The 27,991-nt window shown below is 37.6% G+C and overlaps 1 protein-coding gene across 2 annotated transcripts; it reads left to right on the forward strand.

The window, feature by feature from the left end:
* The first annotated feature begins 9,676 nt into the window (after positions 1-9,676).
* Positions 9,677-27,706, forward strand: LOC129248405 (P protein). 2 transcript variants are annotated; one of them, XM_054887941.1, is made up of 12 exons: positions 9,677-9,804; positions 10,376-10,478; positions 11,057-11,331; positions 24,194-24,335; positions 24,397-24,647; positions 24,702-24,865; positions 24,925-25,197; positions 25,271-25,590; positions 25,647-25,785; positions 26,140-26,962; positions 27,035-27,128; positions 27,198-27,706. In XM_054887941.1, exons 3-12 carry the CDS (start codon positions 11,094-11,096, stop codon positions 27,286-27,288), a joined length of 2,535 nt encoding a protein of 844 aa, XP_054743916.1. In that variant the 5' UTR covers positions 9,677-9,804; positions 10,376-10,478; positions 11,057-11,093; the 3' UTR covers positions 27,289-27,706. The 2 variants fall into 2 exon arrangements, with proteins under 2 accessions (XP_054743916.1, XP_054743917.1); XM_054887942.1 differs by lacking the exons at positions 9,677-9,804; positions 10,376-10,478 and having other exon boundaries at positions 10,842-11,331; positions 24,412-24,647.
* Positions 27,707-27,991: the final 285 nt, after the last annotated feature.

Genomic DNA, 27,991 nt, shown 5'->3' on the forward strand with positions numbered 1-27,991 from the left:
CGAAATGAATTTCATCACTAAAGATGATTTTACTTTAAAAACCATCAACATCTTCAATGTACCAATTCACGAAATTTAAAATTTCAATTCAAATGACAAAGAAGACGTAAAAAAAGGTACGGTTTTGGAATTATTCACTACTGACATTTTAGGCGTCACTTTTAAAATAACCTTTTATTTTTTAAGTAGATTTTACAAATGAAAAATTACTAATATTCCTGAACAGTTTATAAAATTGAGTGACCCACAAAAATATCTTATCTCATAAAGATTAATCCAAAAAGAAAGCATGCAAAATAAAGGTTGTCAAAAAAGTCTTGCGGTATTTCCGGAAGCTTGTCTTTGCAAGCGCGTAATTCTAGTTGTATTCGTCGCATCGGTTCACGCTAGAGCTTTTTGGAAAGCTCTTTTCACGTGCTAACACGTGTTTGATTAATTGTTGTTTGCTTTTAGTCGTTCGTCGTTATAGCGTCGCAAACATGGAGCAAAATAAAGAGAAAATACGGCATATTTTACAGTACTACTACGATAAAGGCAAAAATGCATCTCATGCTGCCAATAAAATTTGTGCAGTTTATGGACCCGACACAGTTTCCATTTCCACCGCACAACGATGGTTTCAACGTTTTCGTTCTGGGGCAGAGGTGATCGAAGATGCGCCTCGGTCCGGAAGGCCTGTCGTCAAAAATTGCGATAAAATCGCTGAATTGATCGAAAGAGACCGGCATAGTAGCAGCCGTAGCATAGGCCAAGAGCTGGGCATAAGTCATCAAACCGTTATAAACCATTTGAAGAAGCTTGGATTCAAAAAGAAGCTCGGTGTATGGGTGCCACACGACTTGACGCAAAAAAAACATTTTTGCCCGTATGGATGCATGCGAATCGGTTCTGAATCGCAACAAAATCGACCCGTTTTTGAAGCGGATGGTGACTGGCGATGAAAAGTGGGTCACTTACGACAACGTGAAGCGCAAACGGTCGTGGTCGAAAAGCGGTGAAGCTGCCCAGACGGTGGCCAAGCCTGAATTGACGGCCAGGAAGGTTCTTCTGTGTGTTTGGTGGGATTGGCAGGGAATCATCCACTATGAGCTGCTCCCCTATGGCCAAACGCTCAATTTGGACCTGTACTGCCAACAACTGGACCGCTTGAATGCAGCACTTATGCAGAAGAGGCCATCTTTGATCAACAGAGGCCGAATTGTCTTCCATCAGGACAACGCCAAGCCACACACATCTTTGGTGACGCGCCAGAAGCTCCGGGAGCCCGGATGGGAGGTTCTTTTGCATCCACCGTATAGTCCGGATATCGCACCAAGTGATTACCACCTATTTCTGTCCATAGCGAACGAGCTTGGTTGTCGGAAGTTGTCCACAAAAGAGTCCTGTGAAAATTGGGTCTCCGAGTTTTTTGACAATAGGGAAGCGAGCTTCTATAAGAGGGGCATTATGAAGTTGGCATCTCGTTGGGAACTCGTCATCGAACAAAACGGCGCATATTTGACTTAAATCGCATTATTATAACCAATTTTATGAACAATTGAAAATTCAATAAAAATACCGCAATACTTTTTTGACAACCTTATATTTGCCTTCAATCTTGATATTTCTTTACCTATATTTAGCGGTACAAAAAACCGAGGCTTGGTAAGAAAAGACCATATAAAGCGAGCAATCCGTTTCACATTCTACTTCTAAATGAAAAAGAAATATGTCGCAAGTATAAATAGTGTGAACAAATTAGTTTTGTGTGGCACATGAGAAAATTTCGCTTACAAACAATTTGCATTGTACTATACAAACGATGAAAATGTAACAGTAATTTTTTACTGTGACTATAGGGATTTCAGCAAAATATCTTACGAGGTGATCTGTTGTGGAATGTGGAACAAATTTGCGTTAACAAGTCAATATCGAAAAATGTCATATAGGACAATTTCGCGCAAAGGGGTCAATGTGTCTTTAAAAATATAAACATATGTACGTGGAAACTACCAAAATATGCATATTAAATACGAGTATGGTTAGGTGGTATCGCTAAGAATATTGGTATAATATCAACATCAGTTATATTATGTACAGGCGCAATGAAAGTGGAAAATGCAAGGAAAGTTTTCTCCTGGTTCCACACTTAGTGAGAGGATCCGTGTTCTGTTAGAATTTTTACAATCAGAAAAGATATGGAGATTCAAGTTTTTATCATAAATCTTAAAATGACTTTACTAATTTACCATGTAACAAATGAAGTGAATATGAAATTATATTTCACAGGAACAACATTTTAAATAAAGGACAAATAAACTTAAACACAGTTTTAAATAAAATCTGCATGTTGATTTCCACTTCGTGATTCTTTCTGATTATGTCTTCATAACCATTATGATAATTGTAAACTAAGGCTAGATGAAAGAACTCGTTAGCAAATATTTTGACGAGTTTCAAAGGGTAATTTTAAGTGCCCAAGATCTTAATTCTGCTTATTGTAGCTTATGCAGAATTTCGAAGCTTTCTAATGTCTGTTATTACCTGGTTTGGTAGCAACTCAGTGTAGTCAGAGCCAAAGTGTAGTCTACTTACATAGCTTTAGGTAGGATCAAATTCGAGTATGTAGCAGATATCGGATGACTATAAATGTCTGGGAAAAGGAGGAGCATTAATTTGAGAATAAGTGGAAACTTCTAGAACTATATATTTCTGAGAAAAAAAGTAATGAAAACTTCCAAACACAAGCTTACATTTTCCTTAAATCATGACGTGATGCACACTTTCGGACCACAGAAATATATCCGAAATCAATCGCATATTTGAAAAAAGTGAGCTCTCTAGATCTGTGTTAACGATTCATAAGATTGAACATTGAATTCGTCTACTTTTCTATAATCTTCATCTCTTCATGAGGTTTTAGATTCCCTTAAAATGAAACGTACTTATTTTTCATTTCGGCCTTTAAATCGTTAAGACAATTTTTGAAAGCACTATCTTTAAGCATTGGGGAAATTATTTTAAAAAACATCAGTTGTAGAATATCTTCTTTGAAAATCTTATGTAGGCAAACAAAATTCGAATAAAAAAAAGAGGTTGTCTGTAAAGTCGGTTTACTGACGATAGTTTAACGTGATAACGTCATAAGAAAATACTGATTGAATGGTTGCATTTTTCAAAAGAAAATTTTAATTTTGTTTGATAGATATTTTGTATGGATATAGAGAATGAGTTAACATTAACATAACATAATATAACATAACATAACATAATATAACATAACATAACATAACACAACACAACACAACACAACACAACACAACACAACACAACACAACACAACACAACACAACACAACACAACACAACACAACACAACACAACACAACACAACACAACACAACACAACACAACACAACACAACACAACACAACACAACACAACACAACACAACACAACACAACACAACACAACACAACACAACACAACACAACACAACACAACACAACACAACACAACACAACACAACACAACACAACACAACACAACACAACACAACACAACACAACACAACACAACACAACACAACACAACACAACACAACACAACACAACACAACACAACACAACACAACACAACACAACACAACACAACACAACACAACACAACACAACACAACACAACACAACACAACACAACACAACACAACACAACACAACACAACACAACACAACACAACACAACACAACACAACACAACACAACACAACACAACACAACACAACACAACACAACACAACACAACACAACACAACACAACACAACACAACATAACATAACATAACATAACATAACATAACATAACATAACATAACATAACATAACATAACATAACATATCATAAAGCATTCACCAACAGCTTTCATTTGATACCCATATTATACATACACGTCCGAAGGTTACCCGGGTCCACGTTTTGACCTATATCTCGAGACCCTATCTACCAATAGGTATTCAAACTATACGGAAATCATCTTCAATACCTACTTAACAATGTGTGTAAGTTTGGTTTAATTCTGTTCAAAGACACGGCGGGTCCACGTTTTGGCATATATTTCGAGACCCTAGCCATCAATAGGTATGAAAATTACCCCGTATTAAAGCACTTATCAACAGCTTTCATTTGATATCCATATTGTACAAACACATTCTAGGGTCCACGTTTTGGTCTCTATCTCGAGACCCTAGTCACGGAGCGGATGGAAATACTCTGAACTAAAGCATTCACCAAGAGCTTCCATTTGATACGTATATTGTACATACACATCCGAAGGTTACTCGGGTCAACGCTTTGACCTATATCTCGAGACCCCAGTCACGGAGCGGATGGAAATACTCTGAACTAAAGCATTCACCAACAGCTTCCATTTGATACCCATATTGTACATACACATCCGAAGGTTACCCGGGTCCACGTTTTGACCTATATCTCGAGACCCTAGCCACGGAGCGGACGGAAATACTCTGAACTAAAGCATTCACCAACAGCTTCCATTTGATACCCATATTGTACATACACATCCGAAGGTTACCCGGGTCCACGTTTTGACCTATATTTCGAGACCCCAGTCACGGAGCGGCATGAAAAATACTCTGTACTAAAGCATTCACCAACAGCTTCCATTTGATACCCATATTGTACATACACATCCGAAGGTTACCCGGGTCAACGTTTTGACCTATATCTCGAGACCCTATCTACCAATAGGTATCCAAACTATACGGAAACCATCTTCAATACCTCCTTAACAATGTGTGTAAGTTTGGTTTAATTCGGTGCAAAGACACGGCGGGTCCACGTTTTGGCATATATTTCGAGACCCTAGTCATCAATAGGTATGAAAATTAACCCGTATTAAAACACTTATCAACAGCTTTCATTTGATATCCATATTGTACAAACACATTCTAGGGTCCACGTTTTGGTCTCTATCTCGAGACCCTAGTCACGGAACGGATGGAAATACTCTGAACTAAAGCATTCACCAACAGCTTCCATTTGATACCCATATTGTACATACACATCCGAAGGTTACCCGGGTCCACGTTTTGACCTATATCTCGAGACCATATCTACCAATAGGTACCCAAACTATACGGAAACCATCTTCAATACCTCCTTAACAATGTGTGGAAGTTTGGTTTAATTCGGTGCAAAGACACGGCGGGTCCACGTTTTGGCATATATTTCCAGACCCTAGTCATCAATAGGTATGAAAATTACCCCGTATTAAAGCACTTATCAACAGCTTTCATTTGATACCCATATTGTACATACACAACCAAAGGTTACCCGGGTCCACGTTTTGACCTATATCTCGAGACCCTATCTACCAATAGGTATTCAAACTATACGGAAATCATCTTCAATACCTACTTAACAATGTGTGTAAGTTTGGTTTAATTCGGTGCAAAGACACGGCGGGTCCACATTTTGGCATATATTTCGAAACCCTAGTCATCAATAGGTATGAAAATTACCCCGTATTAAAACACTTATCAATAGCTTTCATTTGATATCCATATTGTACAAACACATTCTAGGGTCCACGTTTTGGTCTCTATCTCGAGACCCTAGTCACGGAGCGGATGGAAATACTCTGAACTAAAGCATTCACCAACAGCTTCCATTGGATACCCATATTGTACATATACATCCGAAGGTTACCCGGGTCCACGTTTTGACCTATATCTCGAGACCTATCTACCAATAGGTATCCAAACTATACGGAAACCATCTTCAATACCTCCTTAACAATGTGTGTAAGTTTGGTTTAATTCGGTGCAAAGACACGGCGGGTCCACGTTTTGGCATATATTTCCAGACCCTAGTCATCAATAGGTATGAAAATTACCCCGTATTAAAGCACTTATCAACAGCTTTCATTTGATACCCATATCGTACATACACATCCAAAGGTTACCCGGGTCCACGTTTTGACCTATATCTCGAGCCCTATTTCCAAAATAAAATATAATCCATGTTACTCGTGATGTAGCTTTCGAATGGTGAAAGAATTTTTAAAATCGGTCCAGTAGTTTTTGAGCCTATTCATTACAACCAAACAAACAAAGTTTTCCTCTTTATAATATTAGTATAGACAACATATCTTATAAGGTATATGGTAAATATTACCATACATTTTTTCCTTCATATATAATAAAAAAATAATAATAATAACATTAAAACAACAGGTATTATTAACAAATTTGGTTTTATTTTAAATTCTTCAAGTAAATCAAATTAATAATAATCAATAAGAAGGCATATGCAAATACAGGGTAGGCCATTTAAAGCGGGCCCATCTGGCAACCCTATAACTTTTGACAGGAACGTCAGATCGACTAATGACATAGCGCGTTGGAAGCGTCAGTCCAAGACAATTTTTACCATGGAGCAGTACACTCCAAAAGAACGCGCTGAAATAATTCAGCTTTACATCCAAAATAACTTCTCAATTGTGAAAACTCAACGTGCGTTTAAAAAAAAATGAACCCGACTTTTGGCAAAAAATCATCATGTCAGACGAGGCTCATTTTCAGTTGAATGGAGGCGTAAACAAGCAAAATTGTCGCTTCTACGCTGCCGAAAATCCTCAATTAGTTGAAGAACAGCCTCTCTTCGATCAAAAAGTGACTGTGTGGTGCGGTGTTTGTGCGGGAATGGTCATCGGACCGTTCTTTTTCGAAAATGAAAATGGAGCCTCTGTCACCATCAATGGAGAGCGTTATCGTGCCATGATACGCGATTTTGTTATGCCAATCATCGAAGAAAATGACATGGAAGGCTACTGGTTCCAACAGGACGGGGCTACATGCCACACTTCACGCGCTACAATCGATTTTTTGAAGCCATTGTTCCCTGGAAGGCTGATTTCGAAAAATGGTGATTTTCCGTGGCCACCGAGATCACCAGATTTGACGCCACCGGACTTTTATTTGTGGGGTTATCTGAAATCCAAGGTATACATCAACAAGCCAAGGACTCTAACTCAACTTAAAAACAATATCCGACGCGAAATCGCCGCCATACCGGCCGAAATATTGGCCAAAACGATGGAAAACGCCGAAAAAAGGACACATTTGGCCATCAAGGCCAGAGGCAAACATTTGAAGGATATCATTTTCAAAAACTAGCTGGAACAAATCTCCTTGAATCAAAATAAATGATTTTTCATATCAACACAAAAAAAAATGTTTTTTTTCAATGTTTTTTTTCAGAAACAAATGGGCCCGCTTTAAATGGCCTACCCTGTACAAATATTATATTAAATTTATATTACGTGAATTTAAATATGTACATATGCGCATATACATACATATATACGCTCACTTAAGTAGGGGAGAGCAAGATGTCGAACGTTGCCGTTCGTTTGCTTTGTTTGCTTTGTCGTTCCTTCCGCGCTTTCGCTTGCAGTTCATTCAATGCAATGAGCAAGGTAACACTAATATGAGCAAGGTAACACTAATGAGCAAGGTAACACTAAAGAGCAAGGTAACGACATATGAGCAAGGTAACACTAATATGAGCAAGGTAACACTAATGAGCAAGGTAACACTAAAGAGCAAGGTAACACTAATATGAGCAAGGTAACACTAATATGAGCAAGGTAACACTAATATGAGCAAGGTAACACTAATGAGCAAGGTAACACTAAAGAGCAAGGTAACACTAATATGAGCAAGGTAACACTAATATGAGCAAGGTAACACTAATGAGCAAGGTAACACTAAAGAGCAAGGTAACACTAATATGAGCAAGGTAACACTAATATGAGCAAGGTAACACTACTGAGCAAGGTAACTACATATGAGCAAGGTAACGACACATTTTTTCGTGCGTGCAGCCTGTTAAATCGAATTATAAGACGTTATCACGTCAAAAACTATACGTACTCTTATTACAATAATAATAATTCTTTCGAAATATGATAGAAACATTTCTATCGAGTTGAACCATTAAATTTCTTATATGTTTCAGCAAGCTAGAGTGCAAATTAATTGAACAAAACTAAATTAACCTAAAAATCATTTATAATATATAAGTACATTATGTGCATTTGAGGTGTATGGGATTTGCAAAAGTGTTTATTTTTTTTAATCTCCGTGCTTTTTTGGGTAGCTTGGAGATGAAAATTAAGATGTGCAAGAAAAACCTGGACATCTCAAGGTACCCGGGTACCAAACAGTGTGATTAGCCCGATACTCCTTCGTTGCTCAATTGCTAAAATTCGAACCGCCCTCGTACATAAGATAAATTTGATGTTATAGTACTATGTTGGGTTGTCACATTGTCTAGTGTAGTTTGAGCTCTCTGACTGCGAAATTGTGGTCTAGGCGCCGCTAATACGAGTAAGTAGTTTACATAGTGTTTTTATGGTTAAGTTAAGATAACAGCTAAGAGAATCAACACTTCAATACCAATTAACTACCAAAATCTAGGTGTAATTTTGTTATAGGCAACCACTGCAGCAGTCGCCAAAGTTGAGTATGTTTTGAGGGCTCTCCTGCAGATGACAACCACATAATGGCCCTCTGTTTTCTCATTCCAGCTGGACACCTACACTGAAGGCGCTCAACTACCTCCTGTTAATATTTATGTTTGTCATTAAGGCTAGTAAGGTCATTCTTGAACTTCAGCTTGATAATTCTACAGCCAGTTGCCGTACGGTATCCATGACCCAATTGCTGAAAATGGTCGAGGTTAGTGTTCCTGCTATTGTCAATAGCTTATGGGTGATCTTTTTTTCGGCTATATTTCGTTACCAGGAAATGAAAAGAGTTATATCGAGAGGTGGTTTCATCCAATCTCGAGATCGGGTCAATTATTGGCATCTCAAATACTGAGAATGTAATAATTTTATCGCATTGATGACGAAGTGAAGATTGAAGGTATCGAATATAATATTTTTTTGTTTTGACCGGTGAGGTTTAGTTTCAAAGTTTGTCTAAAAGCTTCTTGGCTTCTGCTTATGTTTTCTGCTTTCTAAGCTTCAGAAAAGGATAGCCAAAATAACAGAACCTAAACTTAACAAATGCGACCGCCTTAGCTGAAGGGGTTGGTACGTGACTACCATTCGGAATTCGGAGAGAACGCAGGTTCGAATCTCGTGAAACACCAAAATGAGGAAAAAGTTTGGCAACATCTGTTCTTCCTCCATTGCATTTCCAATTGAAAGCTTTAATTATGAGCAAAACCACACTCAGTGTCAGTGTCAGTGTCAAGTTAGTGTACTCAAGGAAATGATAGTACGAATCACCCACGAAGCAGGTCGGTTGTTTGTAAGACATCAACGTGCAGATAAAAACACATGTTGCACTCTCTAAAAGCTGCCCGAAAGAAAGAGCGATTTTTAAGCTTTTCAAGGCAATGGAGGTGTAAATGCTAGCACAAATATGTTACTACGCTGGAAGCAGCAATTGCTAGTACTGTGCGACGGCGGCATCAGAACTCGCGCATACGCATTGTGTATGCGACAGGAAATCCACACACCTACACAGACACAATGCGAATGGAAATGGACGAAGTTGACGACTAGGTTACAGCGACGCTAACAGCAGCGGCAGCAGCAAACCAATAGCGTGGAGAAAAGTACGCTTAGAAACCGTTGAAATGCTGTACAGCGCAGCGAATTCAAATTAGTCGTGTGGCAAACGCTGGCTATTAAAGTTGCTGAAATAATGTCGAAGTGAATTTTACTATGTGTTTAGAATTGACAAACAATCGTAGCAAAGATTTAAGAAAGCAACTAAATGAAAGGGAAATGGTACTGATTAAAATTGTATGAAGTGCTGTTGTGGCAGGAATATAGTATTTATTTACAAAGAAAACTAGATGAATAAATAATTATATCACATGATGTGCCGATGCTAAAAATCACGCGTAACAAGTGGGAGTGCAAAAAAAAATGAATCAAATAAAAATAAAAAAACTACCAACATACAATTTTGTATTAAAATTAAAAAAAGAAACACATTTGTCCATAATAGCACGAGCTCATAAATAGATTAATATCCTCATTTAAAGCGAACAGTATTTATGGTCTGAGTGTTTGGGGCAAAAAAAAAAAAAATTGAACATGCATAAATATGAATAAAAATTAAATTGCCACATAAAAGATATCTTAATATTCTAGCATTGCGTCATAGCATGCACGTATTGCAAGAATAACAACACATACAAAAGAACAGTAATATTTTTATTTAATATTTAAAGTACATATGTATGTATGTATGTGTCTGTAGGTGTGAAAAGCAGCACCTACCTGCAGCACTTGTTTTGAAATATGGATGAATGCAAGTGCAAATTTCTTTTTGGTTTGTTTATTTCTACTGCAGATATCGCGCTAGTGGCAACAAAAACAAAAACACTAAAGAAAATCGAACGTAAATCGAAATCATAATAAATTCACCAAAACAGCAGTGCAAAGAAAACAATCGTGTGAGCAGAAAAATAATCATTAAACATACGTACACACATGCATACATACATAAGTATATAAATATGTACCTAAGCATGTAAGTGTGTTAAGAAAGAAAACACATCCATCCAAGCAGCAAATCATTGCCAGTGCCAGTTGGATTGACACTGGCAATCATCGTGTCGAGCCCACATGTATATTTATATACGTATGTATATGTGTATGTATGTAGCAGATACCACGCGCATCTACATTGAAGAAAGAAAAACAACAAAACAGTCAAGTAAACAAAGCAAAAATCGGCGGTTGTGCCTTTTTCATTTAAAATATAAACAAAGGCATCCATTTTAATGCCGTTTTAATTAGACAAGTCTCGTACAAACAAATAAATGTCTCTGCGCTTAAGTATTTTAATTGATATAAAGTGTTACCTAAACAACGCTTTAGCGAGTTATAGTGAGTGTGTGCGTGTGTATGGGCTTAGTACGCGCCACAATAGTTTTTTCGGCGTGCTAAAACAATAAGCGAACCAACCGCCCACCTACCTTTTAACCCACCAACTGTGCATTTTTAGTTACTCATTTCAATTTCCTAACAGTTGCTCACACACTCGCTAAAATAAGTCCTTCTCCAACATGGGCATTAAAGATAAAATACGTGTGCTCAAGAATGGCACCAGCACCAGCCCCAGTCACGAAACTCCTGGCTCACCATCTAAGGGCGTTGATCTATTGAAACCACATTCCAGTCGCAATCTAATGGCGCCGGGCCAGGTTACCGAGCAGACATTGCAGGTGTGGCGCGCTCTACCGCCACAAATACGACATGATCCGAGCATGGTGTCATTTCAGTTGGAAAATGAGCGATTGCATGGTGGGTAGCAAAAACAAACAAACAAGTGTGGTATTTTTTCTAGATACGAGTATTATTAGCTGTCTTTCCTAGTAACAAATTATTTAGTGTAATAAATTTGAGTTATAAAACAAAATATTACTAACATCTTTACAAAAGTTGTTCAAGGACAATAATAAAGCAGTACTATACAATTTTTTTTGTTTATTTTAATCTTGTTTACTTGTTTATGAAATTTTGAAAAATATAATAAGGGTTAATAAAAAACTTCACGAATGCATAAATCCAAAATATATAATTTTTTAAATCTAGAATCGGTTATTTATTTTGCTTTCTATGTTGTTAGCTGCAGAACTTGTCTATCTCAAGAGAAACTAACAACAATCGCTGATCTTATTATAAATTTAATTTTTTTATTGTAACTCCAGTCATTCGATAACTCCATAACCTTCAGTATAACATTTAATTAAAATTTTGAAAAGATGACACGTGTAAGAACCCCCAATAGAGTCCATTATTTAAAGCCTACATTATAAATATCTGTGGCAGATCAGTAGGCATAAAAGTTTTAAGTCTGCGTGGGGTGTTGGTTTGGAGGGTTTATAAATCAAACATTTTCATTTACTCTATCGGAAGATTTATAGTTTATGCAAATGGCGTCATTCGTCAATCATATTCAACACTTTTTAGCTTCTTTCAGATTAATTAGAACGAAATATAGAAAAACTGTCGAAAATGATTTAAATACCTAAAAAATGGAATATAAGGTAATTAAAAATACACTTTTCGGAGATGACAAATCTACTTGGATAGAACCCGAGATCGAATTAAATTCACCAAAGAGGAGCATTACGCGAATACTCCATTTTACATTTGGCACCACACAAAGGTAAAGAGCTCCGAAGAATGCACTAGGGTTTAATGAAATTAATTCCTTCCAAAACTACTGAACTATACTAGTCCTGGAGCCAGGGGTCGATTTTGGACTGCGTTTTTATATCATTAAATTTTGGACTATACTTGTGATTTAGCTGTCATGAATAACGAAACTGAACGTCAGCTGGCGCACCTGCGGGGGGTGTGATTGTGGGAGGATACGAAATGTGTCGAAAAAAAAATTCTACTAACTCATTTTATACCGGCTGAAATGTTTTTCATGTATTGTTGACATTTAGTAGAATAAAAAAAATAGTCAGCTGCGCGGTAGAGGGGGGAAAACACGTCAGCTGAAAAGGTGAACTTGTAAAAAAATTGAAAAGTAAAACTACTTTATGCCGATTGAAATTTTTTTACATAATTTTTAGGCCGGGAACCAGGGGTCATTTTGATTTTACCATTTCATGCCGACTGATTTTAATACTGAAGGCAGACGCCATCCAATGGATGACGAAACCAACCGTCAGCTGGTCCAGTAGCGGTGGGTACGTGCGTGGGATGCTGTGAAACATGTCGAAAAAAAATTTCTACCAACTCATTTTATACCGGCTGAAAATTTTTCATGTATTGTTGACATTTAGTAGAATAAAAAAAAAATAGTCAGCTGCGTGGTAGAGGGGGGAAAACACGTCAGCTGAACAGGTCAACTTGTAAAAAATTAAAAAGTAAAATTACTTTATGCCGATTGAAATTTTTTTACATAATTTTGGACACATATGAAAACATAATAATGAAGGTCAGCTGCGTTTATAACGGTGGGAAGACCATCTGACGAAGCAAGAATGTATCATTGCGTTCATACATCTCGGCGGCGAGCGGAATTTTCAATGCTTCGGCTGACGGTCTTTCCACCGCTATAAACGCAGCTGACCCTATTAATTACACTATTAATATTTACTAGGTTAAAAAAACGGTCGGTTTATTATTACTATTTATTATTATTATAAATGAGACTGTATCTGTAAGATCAAATATTTTTATACAAAGCAAACTTAAAACTAAAAAAATATGTATGAACAAATCAAAATAAACAACCAGAAGAGTATTATATATATATAATATATATATACAGCTATATATGGCGCTTACACACTTTTTTTGCGTGCTCCTCCGTTTTGGAGAGAGAATTCAAATGGGGGGACCTAAAGTTTCCAGCTGACTCCAAACGGCAGATATTTTTTATAAGGAGCTTTTTCATGGCAGAAATATACTTGGAGTTTGCCATTGTTTGCCGGGGGGCGACCGCTATTAGAAAACAATTTTTATTCATTTTGGACTTTCGCCGGGACTCGAGCCCACGTTCTCTCTGAATTCCGAAAGGTAGTTACGCACCAACCTATTCGGCTACGGCGGCCGCCGAAAGAAAAAGAAAAGTCTTTATACTTAAAAATTATAACTAAATAGTTAGGCTTGGAGAGGACTTTCCTTAATTTTGACGGAGCTGATGGTATTGTTGATTATCATTTTGTACAGTCTAAGACTTCGTAGCCAGTGTTGCGTTCTTATATATTTGTATTATATAAATTTTATAAATAAATAAAACATTTATGCCGCCTTATTACTTGTAGTTTGTGAGGAAGTGGATATTTACATGCACCTTATCACCCTCTCACCATTGTATTTGAAAAGCTCAGCCGGCGTTCCGTTGGCTCCCGCAGTTTTGCTGTTCCTTTTTTTTGTCTTCTCAGTGGCTTTCGCTGCCTTCACCATTAGCGCTCACAAAAACATTGGTATGCACGAGCTTAACCTTTCTTATGTTTTCAGTCAAATATGAAAAGAAATATATCTTTATACTTGCGAAACAATCTATAAGTATAATCCATAATACGTTCTAAAAAGTATTCTATATGCAGTGAAATGGAATTGAATGTGGTGTAAAACTTCCTCGAACGCAATTCCCTACATCAGTTCAAAGATAAAGCAAACAAGCAAATTCCTGGTTTTCCTCCTGTAATCTTTTTAACGACGCAACTATGAACCCATATCTCGTCGTAAGGCGGACTTGAGCATTAGTTACCCTTGTTTGTCGTCGCACCCATTGTAAAATGAATCTCCTACCACCTCCTAGCTTCGTTAGGTAGCTATCATTTAAACCATTTTAAAATAGCGTTTGATTGACAGTTACATTTTCAATCTGGAAATGGATGAGCTGAAAGTAAAGGAAATATAAGAATGCGGATAAAGGCGATGTGTGTGAAAATATCTATAATCTTTGAACTGAATGAATTATGGAAGCATACTTATATATTTTCCATCAGTATTATTTGATAGTTCTAACGTATTTAAATCAGATAATTCTTGCTGTCGCCAAATGTTGTTTGACTACAAAGGTAATTAGCGTAGGTTTTTGATCTCCTCACTCAGTAGAAAAAATGCAATGATTAGATTAATTTCACTTATTGTTGTGTATAAAAATATTTGTATCAGAAAATCACATATATTTTCTGAAAATAAGGGTCATTTTGAGCAGACCTTTCCAGGTTCCATACCTATTTCTTCATCTTTTTGTGATCATAACCGCTTCCCGCTTCGAACTTGAGTTTCGCTATTACAGTTAGTTCCAATCCAGTTTTGTTTATTTGGTTAAATTTGTGAAAAGTGCCAAATTCGCAGAACTGATCCAGGAGAAGAATAGAGGCACAGGTTACAGTCACAATATACGTCGATAATTATGATAGCCGCTGATTACCACAGCAGAGATGCAAATTATCAATATCAGATTGAAGTTTACCATAGTGAAACATAGTCACCAGAATGTGAGTTGAGAGAAATTTCAGTCGGTTTGACATTGCCAGTTCATACGAAAATTTGAGTATTCGTTTGTATTTAAATAAATAATTGTTATGTTCCTATTAAAATACCAGTAACGGGCATATAATTGACGTATACATCCATTATGAGTCCGGCACTCTAAGTGTAACCAATCAAAAGAGCCATACATTTAGTTTGGAAAATTAATTTTATTTAATTCAAAGAAAAAATGTCTGAAAACAATGCAAAATTAAGAATCAATTTACTTTTGCTCGATAAGACCACCTTTTGCCTTGACTATTGCCTTGGCCAATGGCCTTGAGACGGCCCAGCAACGAATCGTCAGCTGCCCGAATGTGATTTTCAGGTATTTTGACCTACTCGCGCATAATAACTTTTTTCAGCGCCTCGAGACTGGTGAATCTTTTAGTTCGAACCTTGCTCTCCAAAATGGTGCAAAGAGAATAATCCGTTGGGCCCGTGTCTGGTGAATTTGAGAGCCCTTGTGTGGACATTATGAAGTTCGGAACGTTGTTTTTTAGCCATTCTTCGTTCACTCGAGCTTTGAGAGACGCTGCCGAATCCTGTTAAAACGTCCATAGTCTGCCACCGAAATGTTTGTCTGCCCACGGCTTCAAAGTAACCTCCAGAATACTTTCCCGATAATCTTTCGTGTTTACCTTAACGCCAGGTTCGATGAAAACGATCGGAAAGCACCCATCTGCGGTTACAACGGCTCAAACTATTACCTGTGGCGGGTGCTGCCTCCTGGTGGACAATCGTTGATTCAAATTCTTGTATGAACGGTCGGACAAATAATCATTTTGGGAGTTTACGAATTGCTTAATGTTCAAAATTTTCTCATCAGAAAATACAATGTTCGGAAATTTACCGCTTTCGGCCAAGTGAAGCAACTCCTTCGCTCCCTCAAGTCTGACTTGTTGCTGCTTTGGTGTGAGATCATGCGCCTTTTGAAGATAATTGACTTTGACTTTGAGATAATTTTTCAGTATGCGGCGGATGCTACGGTCAGATATTTTCGTTCTTTCGTCATTTAATTGGAACTTCGTTGGGGATTTCAGTCAAGTCGCTTCTTCACTTTTTGAACCATTTCACGTGACGTTGCAGTCTTTTTATGACGTTTCGCGATGCTACCAGTAACGAGTAACGGTGCGATAAGCAAAAACTTTATTTACTTTAAGGGGCTAGAGCTCACGAACCATCGCTGATTATGATTTTCCAGTCAAATAAATATAATGCAATCATACTATTACAATTAAAATCCATCACTGATTTTCTTTTTTCGCGTTTACTCTCAGCAAAATGCTTCCGCGCGCTTGAAAACAATACTCTGGACTGTCATTTAGCCAACTAACAGACAGCTGATACGCAAGCGGTCTGAAGTTGGTTACACTTCGAGTGCCGGACCCTTATGACACATAGCTTTATGAGAAGCATTTTCATGGCAGATATACCCTCGGAAGCTGCGTGGCGCGTTTGAAGGCTGTCAAAAAAAGGTATGCAATTTACTAATTCATGTCCACCTTGGTTTTCGAGCCCAGAATTGACCGAAAGGCAACCATTCTCAACCTTCTTGGCTTCATTTAAATATACGAAATTTCAAATTAAATCGCTTAATGAATGAAAATGCATTTATTTGTGTACATACTATATATGTGAAAGAGAAAGATCGTGAACTAATAATGGTTCTGAAAACAATAGAGGGAAATCAGTTTCGAACCGAGCGATTTACCTGTAGGGTATGTAAACGATTTACAAACACACCGTTGCACACAACTATTAATTCACAAAGCCAACTTCCAATGCAGTATTGAATTTCCGTTCAGATGTTAATTAAGTGAAGTACGAACCTTTCATATTGGGAACTCCTACAAACAAATCAAGTTAAACAATGGGATGATATTATCAATTGGTTGAGAGCCTTCGAACATTTTTTCTTAATTTTGATTGTTGATTAACGCAAAAATTATTGTTGGAATTATAAGCGCTACTCGTGTCATCGAACAGTTAGCATTCAATTTTATTACTACTAAAGGAGAAAAACGTCATGAATTTCTTTTCGCACGCATTTCCAGGCATACGTGCATGCACACATACATACTATATGTACTTATGTATATATAAAAATATTTATATTGACAGGTAGTAACAAGCCGCAAAGCGAACAGAATGAGATCGAAGGTTAGGTATGGCGTAAATTTAGAAAGCGTTTGTTTATATTATATATAGCATATATATGTATGTATATGCATGTATGTATGTATGACTTCCATGTCTATTTGATGATTGTAATAATAAATGAAATATTCATCGGCATTTTTATTTAACTGAATTTGGGCATCATTTACATAAAACACAAGTGTCCTGTCGAAAACTGTAGCAAGTATTGTATTTTTTTCGTTTATTACCGTAAATTAACGAGTGCGTGTTTATGATTAACGAGTGGATATTTCGGTATTTACTATTGTTGATTGCTTGATGGATTATATTTGATGTGCGCTTTTATACAAACACGCTCGTGGTTGAATGAATCGTACTAAGCAAATTTATGGATCGAATTTTGATTGAAACATCCATGAAAGTGCGTTCAATCGTCATTAGTCGGATTCTTAACTGGCCTATGAGAGTTTTTATATGTCAGACAAATTTGGGTTTAGTTTATTTTTCTATAATATTCACAATGTTTGTCATATTAAATCTTTTTCAAAATTTGTTTCTAAAAATGTAGTTGTTAAGGTAAAATTGAACCAAATAGAAAAACTTTGTATACAAATTTTAAAAATTGTTAATTTTATAGCTTATTTAATTTCAGTATTATAAAATGCAAGTATGAAGTGGCTTAAAATTTGCATTGAGTTTTGGTAATTTTCTGCGCTAAGTGTCTTGCACATTTTCTTTCATATAAAAACTATTGAATATGGCAGAAAGAGAAACTGAACGTAATCTCTTTCAGTGTATGTATGCATGTAGTGTATGTAGTGTATGAACACATGGGGAATGTAGTGTATGTACACATGGGGAACATACTCGTATAGTCCCTTCAGTGCGCATCAGTACTCAGATGAAATCATTGGCTCCCTGTTTAGTAGCAGTGCTTACCTTACAGTGCCTTACTATGTTATTAAATTTAACACAGGTATGTTTAGGATGCTGAGACGTTAAAAAAAAGAAAGGAAAATATATATTGTCTTTCAACCATAGGGGTTTCCAAACAGAGGTTTGATATTCAAAGAAAAATGCTATTTTTTAATATAAATGATCGGATGTTTATTTCATTATATTAATCGTGGCAAATAACATCAGGCAAACGACCACCACGAACACCCTTACAGGACAATATCCTTTTCATGAAATTTTCCATAACCGAATTGCCCTATGTCCTCGATAGCCTCACGAATTCCATCTTTGAGGTCTTGAATCGACCCTGGGCTGTTGGCGTAGACCTTCCCCTTCACGTGGCCCCAAAGAAAAAAGTAACAAGGTGTTAAATCAGAAAATCTCGGTGGCCAATTGTGATCACCTCTTCGAGAGATAACAGGGTCCGGAAACTTTTCCCGAAAAAGATCAATGGTTTCGTTGCTCGTGTGGCACGTAGCGCCGTCTTGTTGAAAATAAATGTTGTTCAGATCAATATTATCCAATTGCGGCCACAAAAAATCGTTATCATCTCTCGATAGTGCAATCCATTCTTAAATAACACTTGTTATTGGAAAACCCTTACATCCACAAAAAAATATGTCATGTCCATTTTTTCTGTTACCCTTTTATTTGAAATTCAGTTTTTTTCGCGCCTGCTACTAATACTATTGATGAGTAGGGGAAGCCGCTTTAAATTTATTATATTATCCGGCCGGCGGAATTTCAAAAACGCCATTGCTTCATACATGCTTCGATATCAGCCAAAAAAGTAAAAACTTAATTTAATTACTTAATTAAAAAAAAGCTATTAAATACTAGAAATGCAATGATAAAAAATAAAATTTCATATTTAATTCCACTGCCATTTCAAAAACAATTTAGCCATGGACTCACACCTGATGGTTATTGCTAGGAATCACGTCTGAGCATCCTAAACACCTGTGTTAAATTCAATAACAAAGTAAAGCACGGGTACTGGTAAGTGTATACATATGTACATACAGTGAAAGAGATTACGTTCAGTTTCTCTTTCTGCAATATTCAATAGTTTTTATATGAAAGTAAATGTGCAAGACACTTAGCGCAGAAAACTACCAAAACTTAATTCAAATTTTAAGCCACTTCATACTTGCATTTTATAATACTGAAATTATAGTAAATGAGCTATAAAATTGTTTACATGAACATTTTTTTTTTAATTTTTATACAACATTTTTGTAATTTGTTGAATTTTTGTGAATTTTGAAGAAAGTTTGAAACTGTGTTTACACTTTCTTTTTATCTTAAGAATTATGTTTTTAAAAAGAAATTTTGAAAAAGATTTAGCATGAGAAATGTAGAAAAATAAACTAAGCCTAAATTTGTCTGCCTAGTGTACATATGTATGTAGAGCGTTTTTCAGTAAGAGCGCTTCAACTTTTTTTTTTAATAAAACTCAAACGGTTTGACTTTTTTAACTAATTTTTTTTTTATTATCGAGTTTGAACATATAAAGGGTGTTTTTTTAGAGGTTAGGTTTTTAAGTTGGCACTACTTTTTTCGTAGATGGTCTTTTTGACAGCTGTCACTTGATTTATGCTCAGTTTGGTTTGCCATTTCATAATGAATAGACTTACACCTGAACAACGTTTGCAAATCGTGCAAATTTATTACGAAAATAATGGTTCGGTTCGCGCGACGCATCGAAGAAAATTTTGTTCAGCGATGAAGCTCACTTTTGGTTGAATGGGTATGTCAATAAGCAAAATTGTCGCATTTGGAGTGAACATAATCCACAAGCCATTGCTGAGACGCCGTTACATCCTTAAAAAGTCACTGTTTGGTGTGCTCTATGGGCAGAGGGAATTATTGGTCCGTATTTCTTTAAAAATGAAGCCGGCCATAATGTTACAGTCAATGGAGAGCGCTATAGAGCCATGATTAATGACTTTTTCGTGCCTGAATTGGACGATGTTGATGTGGACGACCTTTGGTTCCAAAAAGACGGCGCTACATGCCATACAGCCAACGCAACAATCGATTTATTGAAGGAAACTTTTGGTGAGCGCATTATCTCGCGTCGTGGACCTGTGGCGTGGCCTCCAAGATCGTGCGATATAACACCGCTGGACTATTTCTTGTGGGGCTATGTGAAGTCGCTTGTCTACGCAGATAAGCCCGAGACGATTGACGTCTTGGAAGAGAATATTCCGCGCGTTATTGCTGACATACGGCCCCAACTGCTGCAAAAAGTGGTCGAAAATTGGGCCTCACGGCTGGAATTTATTCTTGCCCGAAATCATTTTTAAAACATAATGGCAAACTCTTATCTTTATAATAAAGCTAAATTCTTGGCCATAACATTAAATTATATACGTTTTATTTCATCTTGAAAACCTAACCTCTAAAAAAACACCCTTTATATTTAAGTATGAAATTCGATTTCTTTTGCATGACCACCGCGTGCACGTTTCCAGCAATTTCGCGTTCAATATTGGCTCTGAGCTCACAAATCGTCGCCGGCTTGTTACTGTAGACCAATGACTTCACATAACCCCAAAGAAAATAGTCTAGAGGCGTCAAATCACACGAGCGCGGTGGCCATTCGACCGGTCCATTTCTGGAAATAATGCGCTCATCGAACTTACTCTTCAACAAATCAATTGTAGCGTGTGCTGTGTGGCTTGTGGCCCCGTCCTTTTGAAACCACATGTCGTCGAAGTCCATACCATTCAATTGCGGCCAAAAATAATCGTTTATCATGTCGCGGTATCGATTTCCATTCACAGTAACGTGGCGATCGTTCTCGTCAACGAAAAAATATGGGCCAATTACGCCGCCGGCATGTAAACCGCACCAAACAGTGATTTTTTCGGGATGCAACGGTGCCTCATGAATCACGTGTGGATTGCTTTCTGCCCAGTAACGCATATTTTGCTTGTTGACAAAGCCATTGAGCCAAAAGTGAGCTTCATCACTGAAGATGATTTTTTGGAAAAAATCTGGATAATTATTTTTTTTCTGGACGATTATTTTCATAAAAAATTTGCACGATTTGCAATCGTTGCTCAAGTGTGTAGCGTTCCATGATGAAATGTATACTAATGAAGTTTACAAATGACAAGCGAAAAATAAAAAGTATTGCGTCGTTCGCCCTCCCTATCGGAAAAAAGTTGAAGCGCACCTATTGCAAAACGCTATATAAGTTCACTTTATCAATGCCTGGCAAATTGCTTTGGTAATTCCTATTCACAAATTTTTATTTTTTATTTTTTTTGTAAGTTTCTGTTGTACGCTGGTGACTTGAAAATTTACTCGCTAGTAAATTCTGTAGATGATGTGTTGAATTTCCAAGCTGAGATTGAAAATCTTTATTCGTGGTAAGCTAGATCTCTTCTTTGCTTTACTATTAAAAAATACTTTCCTGCCACTTACTCAAAATCGCGATTTAGTTTTGAAAGCTCCTATAGTAAGTAATGTTGGCCATGCCCGGCAGATACCTCGGTGTAATTTTTTGTTATATCCAGTAATCCCTGGATTATGGTTCCATATGTAGAATTCCACGCAAACGCAAGTGGGAAAAGTTACTGATCGCCATTCACTTAGGAGTGGCCAGGACGATTCTTCTTCATATGGTTCAAGCAGCTCACAACTTTCGGGATTAGCTTAAGTATCTTTTGGGTAGCTTCTGAACACCCGTTCGGGAGTGAGCCAACGTGAGAAGGCGAAGCACCCCAGGAAAGCTGGTTGTACGCTGGGTTTGGGACCCGCCACTTAAAATGATGTACAAAAGATGATACAAGGTCTCGGATGGGCGCCGACGGACGGCCAGCTGAGCTATTAAAACATGGCGGCGAGGAGCTGGTAAGGTGTATGCATCAGCTTCTATGTAAAATATGGTCGGATGAAAGCATGCCTGACGATTGGAATTTAAGTGTGCTCTGCTCAGTCCATAAGAAGGGCGATCCTGCAATCTGTGCCAATTACCGTGGGATTAGTCTTCTAGCGTATTGTGTGAAATACTGAAGACCACCATCAACCAACTGATTGGGCCTTAACAGTGTGGCTTTAGGCCTGGAAGGTCCACAAAAGACCAGATATTTACAATAGGCCAAGTCCAAGTCCTGGAAAAGACCCATGAAAGGAGAATCGACACACACCATCTTTTCGTCGACTTCAAAGCTGCATTCGGTAGTACGAAAAGGAGTTGCCTATATGCCGCGATGTCTGAATTTGGTATCCCCGCAAAACAAATACGGCTTTGCAAGATGACATTACTCAATAGTAGCAACGCCATCAGAATTGGGAAGGACCTTTGCGACTTCGTATATTTAGGAACCAACATCAACACCGATAACAATGCCAGCCTGGAAATCCAACGTAGACTCTCTCCTGCCAACAAGTGCTACTTTGGACTAAGTAGGCAATTGAGTAGTAAAGTCCTCTCTCGACGAACGAAACTAACACTCTACAAGGCTCTCATCATGCCCATCCTAACGTATGGCGCAGAGGCGTGGACGATAACAACATCTGATGAAGTGACGCTTGGAGTGATTGAGAGAAAGATTCTGCGCAAGAGTTTTGGAACTTTGCACGTTGGCAACGGCGAATATCTCAGGCGATGGAGCTTTACGACGACATAAACACAGCGCAGGGAATAAAGATCCAGCGGCTACGTTGGCTGGGTCATATCGTCCGAATGGATACAAACGCTCCGGCTCTGAAAGTATTCGATGCGGTACCAGCTGGTGATAGCAGAGGAAGAGAAAGGTCTCCTCTGTGTTGAAAAGATTAGGTGGAGAAGGGCTTGGCTTCACTTGGTCTGTGCAACTGGCGCTGGTTGGCACGAGAAAGAAACGACTGGCGCACTTTGTTAAACTCGCCAAAAATCGCGTAAGAAGAAGAAGAAGAAGAAGAAGAAGAAGAAGAAGAAGAAGAAGAAGAAAAAGAATCACATTACCATATGATTTCTAAATCGCATGCGATGCTGGGTTTCATTACATTGCCTTATATCTCTTTGATGCGTTCTCACGTTGAGTATGCCACTATTATTTGCTGGCTTTATCATCAATTCGCAATCAACATGATAGAGAAAATTCAAAACGTTTTTCTCAAGTATGGTTTGCGATCTTTTTGATTTACTGAATGTTTTACATCATATAATGCTTGTTTTCTTCTTTTAATTCTGAAACCTCAAGAAAGTAGAAGATTTGTTCTTTCCTTAACTTTTGTATATGACATTATAAAGGGACCTTTGGTCTGTGCTTTCGTTCTAGATAAATAAATTTTGATGTTCTAAGAAGAGAACTTCGAAATTCCTACCCTTTTTATGGCAGTAATAACAAATCAAATTATACCCGAAACGAGGCAAGTGCTCATGCCAGATCAACCAGATCTCATCTCTAATGGGGCTCTTTCTTTGTCTAATTTCATTATATTTCTGAAATCTTGCTTATATAGTTATCTTATTTAATTTGTGTTAGTAGTCTGGAAAAATTGATTGTTCATAGACTTTATAAATAAATAAATGGGCTTTATTGGAACGATCTAACAGATCGTTGATGTATGTGATATACTATATATGTGATATAAATGTATAAATAAATATCACTTCTGTCATGAAAAAGTTCTCAGTACTGCAGTTATACTTCTGAAGGAATACATTAATCCATTTTTAGGAAGAAAACTATGTCATAAGTCGCTCACCGTAGCCGAATGGGGTGGAGCGTGACTACCAATTATATATATTATATTTATTTAGAATAGAAGAAAAAGCTCGCCATAACATCGATAAAGGGCCAATAATGTACAAAGACAAGAAGATGCAGTTTTTGGCCCGTTTGCATTTTCTTGTCTGTATAAGTTCTTCTTAAAGAGTAGGTAATGCAAAAAGAGTAACCTTGAGTTGGAGACACCTAGGCAGGAAATGTTTTTTGTTTTTTACGAATATACTAAGCTATAAAGATGAATGAAACACACCTTTTGCCAATCTTTTATAAAATTACTTCTGAAAAGGAAGTAAACCTCGGTCCTACTAATGTCGATTGTTATTTTATAGGCTCCTTAGTAACTACAGACGATGAGTCTGGTAATCCCCATGACATGGAGTCAAGTTACGAAGAGGAACACAGCTTTGCAGATTCGGAATATATTAACATGAGAAAGTTATCACACGGCCAGAATACAGGCGATGAACGAAGGTAAGTAAATGTACCTACTAAGCTAAAATAAATCCGCCATCAAGAGCCTTCACGTTAAAAGTTTTGTAACCCCCAGCACTGATGGCGAATGTACACTCTCAGACATCGAAAGCTCGACCAACGACAAATCAAAAGCGGTTGTGACCCGTGTAGTAGCTAAACAAAAATCGAAAGGACGACGCAAGCGTGAAAAGCTAATAAAACGTTGTGGTTTGCTAGTCTTTTGGATCTTTGCAGCGGTTGTCTTAATGATTTTCGAAGAGAAACACTTGTTGGAGAAGACACTTGAAGTGCCATGGAACAAAACGAAAAGTCAGTAGAAGAGTCATGAATAACTCATTTTTACTCCTTTTTAATATTTCTCAGACTTCAAGCTACCCCAGAATCCCACTGGTGATTTCAAACTCAAGATCTTCGGCACTTTCAACGAAACCATGAGAATGTATCGCCATGACGATGATGGGAAATTTCTGTTTGTTCAGCCACAGTTGTCCTACTATGATAAAGTAAACAATAGAAAGGATTATAAGGTAAATTATCCAAAATATTAAAATCCAAATGTTTCACGTTAACTTAGCTTTTGCCATAGAATATTTTACAACCTTGGCTCATACCAATCGTTTCGGAAACATTGTTCGAAATCGCGCCGGTCGTGTGGCGCAACCAGACTTACGAAATGCCGGACACGATTTTACGAAAGTTGCAAAAACCAGGTATGAGGATGCGCCTCAGCATGTACACCAATGTTGAGAAGGATTTCGCTATCGAGTTGGTCTACAATCCTTTAATAATCAATAAAAAGATTGGTACGCTACTCGCCGCGGGTATACTGCTGATCTTCTATGCGCTCCTCGTGTGGGAGGTGAGCAAAGTGAAACTGTGATATTTATTGTAGTAAAAAAATATTTCTTCTTTCTATTCCTTTTCATCACCAGGTTTTCCAACGCACCTTTGTGGCAATTGTATGCTCTATACTCTCCGTCGCTGTGTTAGCTTGTTTTGACGATCGCCCGAATATGGAGGAGATAATCGAGTGGATGGATATGGAAATGTTAACACTGCTGTTTTCTATGATGATTATTGTGGGCATCTTAGCCGAGACAGGAGTCTTTGATTATATAGCCGTATTGGCATTTGAGACATCGGGCGGTAAAATTTGGCCTATGATATATTTCCTATGCTTTATAACATGTTTCGTGTCGAGCTTTCTGGATAATGTGACTACTGTTATACTAATGACACCAGTGGCGATAAGGTAAAGCGTTTAAATAATTGGGAGATTTATTCACAAATAATAAATACTTTTTGTAGACTTTGCGAAGTTATGAGTTTGGATCCTGTGCCCGTGTTGTTGGGCATTATAGTACAGTCGAATATTGGCGGTTCGCTGACACCCATTGGCGATCCTATTTCGATCATCATTTGCTCCAATCACTTTTTTACGAAAAACGTAAGTGAAGCCTGATAATATCTCTATAGACCATTTATCGGCACTGCCTTGAACGAGTTTACATACAACGGATCAACTCATGAATTTTTTGTTGTTCTCTTTGCACTAAGCGTGCGGTTTGAACTCCTATGCAAATTTGCTCTTAACTCGCAAACTATGCACACACTCGTAATCAACGAGGCCATGAGCATAAAAGTTAGCTTTCGTTAATGAGCAACCAAAATTCGAATGCTTCAGTTTGCGAATCTCTGCTAGAAGCAAGATAAATGCTGGTTGCAATCTTCCAATTGTTTTTTTTTTTATTTTTAAAAACTTTTGATGGTTTCATTGCATTCTCATACCTCCACATTTCAGGGTATCACATTCACCAAGTTTGTCACTCACACTCTTCCCGGTGTCATTCTCGTTACGATACAGAGTTGCCTATATCTGCGTTTCGCATTCCGCGACCCTCAATCGTTGCGTCTCAACGAACCGAAAGAGTTTAAAGATCTGCGACGCGAAATCAAAGTGTGGCAACGTGCGGCTAACTCACTCTCCTCCTATTCCAAAGATGCTGACCTGGTGCGTGCTACATTGCACAAGAAAGTGAAGCTGCTGAAGCGCACTCTGAGGCGCAAGCAACGTGGTCTAGACTCAAACGACGCCTACACGCATACCCTGCAGGAGCTGAAGGCGAAGTATCCCATCAAACATAAGACACTTTTGGTGCAAGCGTGTGGGGCGCTAGCATTTGTGCTTGTCTGCTTCTTCGTGCAATCGGTGCCTCAATGGCGTACGCTGCCACTTGGCTGGTTAGCCTTACTTGGCGTCATTGCACTGTTGATTGTTTTGAATCGGGACGATATGGAACATCTCTTACATCGTATCGAGTGGACGACGCTTTTATTCTTTGCCGCCATGTTTGTGATGATGGAATGTGTAGAGCGCTTGGGTCTCTTTGCATGGATTGGAGAAATGACAAAAAAGATAATTCTATTTGTGGACGAACGGCATCGTTTGGTAATGGCCATATTCATAATTTTGTGGATATCGGCTATGGCTTCTGCGGTGCTGGATAGCATACCCGTGACCGCCATGATGGTGCGGGTGGTCGTATCGTTAGTGAGTAGGGAAACATTGGGTCTGCCACTGGAGCCGCTCGTGTGGGCGCTCACATTCGGATCGAGTTTGGGAGGTAAGTCGGCGTAGATAAATCGATTGATATTTGCATTGGGATTAAAACTCCATTTTTTTGGTTTATATACAGGCAATGGTACTTTGTACGGCGCTTCTTCCAATGTGGTCTCGGCTGGCATTGCCGAACAACACGGCTACAAAATAACATTTACACGCTACTTGAAGTGAGTAAAGCTACAAAATAAAATCTTCCTTCCGATTTTTCAATTTATCCTGTATTTCTCACTATGCAGAGTCGGTTTCCCTGTGATGGTCGGCCAAATTGTTATCATTACAGCCTACCTTTTGTGGGCTCATATTATCTTCGAATGGCACTATGAGTAGTTCAAGGCACTTGGAAAGTTATTCTAAATTATCACAAATATTCGGTTGAATGCTATCAGCTGTTTATTTGAATACAAACACACACACATACACATTTACATACACACGTATGTATAAGATTAAGCCTAAAATATCTGTTATATAATATGTACTGCAATTGAAAATGTTTTCCACGCGATCACAAGCTCATTACATTTAAATATTCATACTTTTTCGCTTTTAGAAAATTTATCTGGAGTCTAAGCTGAATTTACTATAAATATGTAAATTTATGGCATATACATAAATGTCTTTACATGATTTTATTTACTTATATATACAGCAAAAATTTTGTAATATAAATTATTACCTACTGAGAGTAGGCATCCAAAACATGTTAACATTTTTTGATTGTGATTTTATTCAGAAAAATTTTAAGTAATCGGTATCTACACTTTAAATAAATAAAGAATTATCCTGTTTTGCGTGTTTTCCACATTTTTGTTTTTCCATCATTTACGAGGGACGGTTAATAAGATTACAGAATACTTCTGAGTCGAAAGCGAAGTTATGAAACTACGTGGAGATGGTTGCCTGTAGAAATGGAAAACCCATAACGGCAATGATTTAACAGTAGAAATAACCATAATTACGGATATTAGAATATCTCTACTTGGGTAAGTATCATAGTGAATGCCCGTGGCGTAATAACGCAATAGGATGG

The sequence above is a fragment of the Anastrepha obliqua genome, chromosome 5 (genome assembly GCF_027943255.1).
Source record: "Anastrepha obliqua isolate idAnaObli1 chromosome 5, idAnaObli1_1.0, whole genome shotgun sequence".
NCBI lineage: Eukaryota > Metazoa > Arthropoda > Insecta > Diptera > Tephritidae > Anastrepha > Anastrepha obliqua.

Coding starts and splice junctions, on each gene's coding strand:
- LOC129248405 (XM_054887941.1), top strand. CDS start 11,094: ATGGGCATTAAAGATAAAATACGTGTGCTCAAGAATGGCACCAGCACC. Junction 25,786..26,139: donor ATCACTTTTTTACGAAAAAC/GTAAGTGAAGCC, acceptor TCCACATTTCAG/GGTATCACATTCACCAAGTT. Junction 27,129..27,197: donor ACATTTACACGCTACTTGAA/GTGAGTAAAGCT, acceptor CTCACTATGCAG/AGTCGGTTTCCCTGTGATGG.